The 6,000-nt window shown below is 37.4% G+C and overlaps 1 protein-coding gene across 1 annotated transcript; it reads left to right on the top strand.

The window, feature by feature from the left end:
* Positions 1-711: 711 nt before the first annotated feature.
* LOC115588132 (trace amine-associated receptor 13c-like) lies at positions 712-1,868 on the top strand. The gene is made up of 2 exons (XM_030428517.1): positions 712-884; positions 1,046-1,868. The coding sequence occupies exons 1-2, from the start codon at positions 712-714 to the stop codon at positions 1,866-1,868; spliced, it is 996 nt and encodes a 331-aa protein (XP_030284377.1).
* Positions 1,869-6,000: the final 4,132 nt, after the last annotated feature.

Here is a 6,000-nt window from a genome sequence, read left to right as displayed (position 1 = left end):
ATTAGTTTGATTTATGTTCCACCCAAAACACACCCATGGCTAATTCACATTCGAAATACCACCTATTTGCACCTGCTCGCAGATTATCAATTGTAAAAGCAGCTAAATGGTCTTGAAGACGCCGTAAATATACTAGTGCATAACACTTAAGACAGAGCACTGTAGGGCCCATTGTCTCCAGTTTATAGAGGCTGTTAAAGTTCATCTTCAGACTTGTTTTTGTATTAAAAACTTGAAGCGATAATTCAGATTCCTCTAACCCAGCACTCCAAGTAAAAATCAACTTAATAACCTTTCGAAAGATCTGTACTCCAAATGGTTCACCAACAGCTTTGAATTTACTTTAGACTAGACCAGGATAAGTTTTTTGGGATAATTTTACATACATTTCCAGGATTAGGAACAAATTGATTCTGCCATCTTGGATAATCCCAAGTGCGCACAGGTTAGCTCAAGAATGTAGTCTCACAAAGAGCAACATTTACCACTTGACCTCAGCCAACTTTGACCTGTGACATCTGGCAGATAGCAAAATATGGAGATAAACATAAACCAAAGTCACCAACGTTGAGGGGGATGAACAAGAGGGCATAATACTTCAATCTCTATGGTGTGGACCAAAGCAGCAGAGGTGAGGGGGAAGGAGGGCTGGGCTGGAAGTGATAAATGATAAATGTGTTCTATGATCAGCAGGTTCTCCTCTCTCTGGTGATGGAGACCTTGGAGGAAACAGAACTCTGCTTCCCACAACTCCTCAACAGCTCCTGCAGGAAGACAATACATCCTCACTTTAAGATTACGCTGATTTCCATTCTGCTTTCCTTTAGCTCTCTGCTCACTGCAGCTCTTAACCTGCTGGTCATCATCTCTATCTCCCACTTCAAGTAGACATTCATTTAATTATGAAACGAATGAATAGTAGTAAAAAAGCATTGACATTTAAACTGTGAGAAATAGTGATCTGATCATATTTCAATTATCTGCACAATCTGCTGTTATCTGATGATGACTGATATGATAACGTCATACTGTTCTTCCTCTCCAGGCAGCTCCACACCCCCACCAACCTCCTCATCCTCTCTCTGGCTTTCTCAGATTTCTTCGCGGGCCTCTACATGTTCCTTCCAATTCTGCTCATAGACGGCTGCTGGTTCCTCGGTGACCTCATGTGTACTCTGTATGATTATCTAGGATATGTTATTGCCTCAGCTTCAGTAGGATCTATGGTGCTCATATCTGTTGACCGCTATGTAGCTATTTGTCATCCTTTGCATTACTCCAGTGAAATCACACAAAAAAGAGTTCAGGTGTGTGTTTGTCTGTGTTGGATATGCTCTGTAATTTTTCAAAGTCTGATCCTGAAGGATGTATTGAAACAACCAGGCAGGTATCACTCCTGCATTGGGGAGTGTGTAGTTTTCATCAACTACATTGCTGGACTTGCAGATCTCACTATTTCCTTCATTGTTCCCATTACTGTTATTGTTGTCTTGTATATGAGAATATTTGTAGTGGCTGTGTCTCAGGCTCGTGCCATGCGGCCTCATATTACAGCTGTCACACAATCAGGGAAAGTAACTGCAAAGAAATCTGAAATGAAAGCAGCCAGGACTCTTGGTGTTGTTGTAGTTTTGTTTCTAATATGTCTCTGCCCATATTATTGTGTTGAACTTACAGGCCAAGATAAATTTCTCAATGCTTCATCTGCAGCCTTTGTGTTATGGTTGTATGGTTTTAACTCCTGTCTAAATCCTGTGGTTTATGCCTTTTGTTATCCCTGGTTAAGAAAATCAGTGAAGCTCATAGTTACATTTCAGATACTGCAGCCTGACTCAAGTGAGGCAAACATACTGAAAAAACACTCCTGAAATGAGACCCTGAGCATGAATAGAAAAATGTGTATGTCACGGTGAGAGGTAGTTAAAAGCTGTGAATCACATGTGTGTCTGTACATTGCTCATGCTACAATATGATATTCTCTGAGAATGACCGAGTCGAGCACAGAGAAACAACTCCAGGTTTGTTAATTTTCCATTATTTCTTTCAAAATAGCCTAGGTTTACCGTGTAGTTTGTTAAGATCAGGACTGTAACTTTTTTTGCGGTGGTGGCTGTGTGGAGTGGAGTCAAGACAACTGAGTTTCCATTCCCAACTTTTAGTAGTGTTTTTTCAGATGTTATTATCCAGATCAGAAGAAAATGAAATTGTACTCCATTTTTTTTCTTGACTGAAGTCCGTGACCCACAGAATTAAGCAGGTACTGTTTCTTCATTGGCGATACAAGCCAGTCCTTCATGGCAGCTATTTGGTATGCTAACACCTTAAAATAATGTGAGGAGCCAATAATTGAAAGTAAGCCCAGAAACTGAAGAAGTACAAAAACAAAACAAAAAAATCAACAAAATTGAAGCATACCAGCTCTCTTGTAGCAACGTTTGACTTTTGGTCTATTCGTTTTCTAGTCATCATGTGTTCTGATTCCTTGTGGTTTCAGTAAACCATCCATCTCTGATGGCCTCCCCTATCCCCTAACTTCACCGCGAGTGCCACCACTATTTGACATTTGTGGCTTTTAGTGAAATGTCTTGATTACTATGAGAATGAATGTCTTGCATTTGTTGGAGTTGTGTGCTGCTGTCACATAGTCCTTTATGCTTAGGAAGGTTCCTAATTGTATGAAATGACCCAGATGTAATGGCAACCATAAAAAGAGCTCTTCCAGTTTTATAAATTCTGAGAAAAGGTGATCAGTTCTTAGTACATTATGTCATTTAGCATAGGAAACACTGAACTATTTTTTATGAAAGGAAAGGAAGTTTTTCTGTCCCACAATTCCAAGTTGTAGTACCAAATTATGTAATAACACCCCATTATGTAATAATGTAATACATTTTCAATTCATTATGTTTTGTTTTGTTATGTTATTTCATGTATTTTGTAAATCTGCCACATTTTGTTATAAAAATTCTTGAACATTTTTCAAGGTCAAATTCAAGCACTTTTCAAGCACTTTTAAGGGTCATTTTTAAGATTTTCCAGCACATTATTGCTGTAAATTGCGGTAAAATACGTATCTAAAGGAATATATATACTTATGATTTTTTTCTTCACTTTTTATCACAATTATGTACATTGAATTATGCTGTAAACATCTCAAATTATATTCTATAATAGCAAAAACTTCAGAAATTAATTATCCAGTCTGATCCCAATTTTGTGAAAGACACAGAGTTATAATGTCAAGCACTTTCAAGCACTTAAACTAAAATCCAAGCACTTTTCAGACCTTGAAAACCCAACATTGAAATTCAAGCACTTTCAAGGATTTCAAGCACCCGTACGAACCCTGGTAATAAGTTCTTGCATATTGCTTCAGTAATATCAAAATGCAGGTGTCGCACTTTTTTGTCAAGAAAATGTAATAATTTGGTGCATTTTGTAATAAACCACCAAAATGGATGTCTTAATTAGAAAAAAACATGATACCATCTGAATGACATTGACTTTAAGCATACCAGCATGAATCGTAATTCATTTTAAAAACTAGTAGGATGTTTCATTGGTCAAATCTAAATCAAATGTAACTGAATTTGTAGAGAATGTGTTTGAAAGCTCATAGAGACAAAATCTGAACTAAATGAGTGTTATTGGCACAAACATTATTGGTCGCTGAAATGTTGGAAGACACACACATGCAATCTGGATTATGTTATGCAAACATTATACATGATAGAAAGCAAACAAAACACAAAAACTAATATGGAACAGAAAATGTAACAAATTTAGCCCTTTATCTGTAGTTATAGGATATGTAAAACAAACTCTCACAATATATATGAGGGAAAAGTAGTCTACAGACAAGAGCTGACAACTTTTTTCTCTAAATTCTAGCAAAGAAAAAAGTAACTTTTGGGTTTAGTACGGAAGTACCGAGGGGTGCTTTCAGCTTTAATTTGATTTGTGTCTGATGGTTTGAGAGACAGACAGACAGACAGACAGACAGACAGAGAGGGAGAGAGAGAGAGAGAGAGAGAGAGAGAGAGAGAGAGAGAGAGAGAGAGAGAGAGAGAGAGAGAGAGAGAGCTTTGGCCAGTTAAGCTGGTTGATCAGAAAAGTTATATTCTGATGGTTACATTCAGCACATATAGACACAGCCCCAGCAGCTCACCTCACCCTCCACCACCTGATCGAGTCTGAATCAACGGTCTGAATAAACACTTCCGCCCCTCCACCCGAGACCAACTTATCACGTTATAACGTGATATTGATTTTTATCTTTTTAATTTAGAGAATAAGTTGTCAGCTCCTGGTTTGTTCTTCCTATAACTATAGATAAAGGGCCAAATGTGTTACATTTTCTGTTCCATATTTGTTTTCATGTTTTGTCTGCTTTCTATAACGTATAATATTTGCATAACATAATCCAGATTGCATGTGTGTATGTCTTCATTTCAGTGCACCGATAATCTTCATGCCAATAACACTCATTTAGTGCAGTTTTTGTCTTTATGAGCTTTCAAACACATTATCTATGAATTCAGTTATATTTGATTTAGATTTGACCAATGGAACATCCTACTAGTTTTTAAAATTAATTCATATTTGCGATTCCTACTGGTATGCTTAAAGTCAATGTCGTTCTGATGGTATAATGTTTTTTTCTAATTAAGACATCCATTTTGGTTTTTTATTATATAATGCACCAAATTATTACATGTTCTTGATAAAGAAGTGCAACACCTGCATTTTGTAATTACTGATGCAATAAGTAAGACCTTATTACAAAATGCAGCAAAGTTTATTACAAAATGTGGGGTTATTACATAAGGAATTGAAAATGTATTACATTAATACATAATAGGGCGTTATTACATAATGTGGGGCTACACAAGCTTTTCACATTACACATGCAGCCTGTATCAGCTCTAAGAACTTCACAGCACTATCAGTTCAACATTTGGAGTTGATTTGTTGTATTGTTTTCTCTTAAGCTATTTTATTTATCAGATCATAAAGTAAAAGTGAAATGAGACATTTATTTCCATATGTTTTGAACGCAGCAGGGTTAAAACATAAACATAAACCAGAGACTAGCCTTCTAAGGCTCCCCATAAAACCCCTCTTCAACACCTAATCTGCCAGAGTGGCTACACATTCCTGGTTCCACTGCCATTTTCACCAAGCCACTTTCTCATCATGATATGCCCCCACTCCGAGTCCTGATTTCACAAGTTCAAATAATTACACCTTAAGTCTTTTCCTAACCACCATTCCTCAACCCCTCTTAAGATGATCTATTAAAAGTTCTTTGACAATGTGCCCAATGCGTTCTTAGTGTCTTGTTTAATAGGGGCTATAAACAACCAGAAAGAAATATAGTGAGAGAGACTGTCAAGTAGTTGTTGAATGCTACGGTTTTTCCTTTTGTAGACTCTCGATTGGCATGTTGACGTGGAGGTGAGAAATAGAAGGAGCCTTTGCTCAAAAAAGCAGTTTGATGAGGAAATGAATACTGCAGACATAAACCTGGAAGGTGGCTAGCAAGGAAGGTGGAAGGTTTGTTGGTAGGTTGTCTTAGGACTTAAAACTTCACCTGCAAGGACTGATTGAAAAGGTGGAGGGGCTGGTTTAGGTGGAAATGGTGGCTAAATATGGATCGACCAGTATAGGGTGAGGATTTTAATGATGAACTTTTGTTGGGCTAAATTAAGGTCAGTTTCTGGATGAATTAATGATGTGCATTCATACAATAGGAGGCTGATCACATAGGTATGCTATAAACACGTTAAGGTCTGGATAAGATCACAATGACATCTGCTCTATGAGTTTATATATCATGGTCTTTACAACTTAGCCATTCCAAGCTACATATGTTTACAGAACAGATGCTGACAAACCAAAACAAGCCAAAGCTGATTATTTGCGTGACTTTGCAGGATGGCTTACTGTCTGCTGCCCATTTTCTTGCTATTTCTCACTTGGCCAGAGGTGAAAAAACTC

This window comes from Sparus aurata, chromosome 9, assembly GCF_900880675.1.
Source record: "Sparus aurata chromosome 9, fSpaAur1.1, whole genome shotgun sequence".
NCBI classification, from domain to species: domain Eukaryota; kingdom Metazoa; phylum Chordata; class Actinopteri; order Spariformes; family Sparidae; genus Sparus; species Sparus aurata.
Note: the sequence above shows the minus strand (reverse complement) of the source record. Positions and strands in the feature narration are given on the sequence as shown.

Bases quoted from the DNA above. Each gene is read 5' to 3' on its own strand.
- LOC115588132 (XM_030428517.1), top strand. From the start codon at position 712: ATGGAGACCTTGGAGGAAACAGAACTCTGCTTCCCACAACTCCTCAAC. The intron at 885-1,045 runs GTAGACATTCAT...CTTCCTCTCCAG, and splicing joins ATCTCTATCTCCCACTTCAA to GCAGCTCCACACCCCCACCA.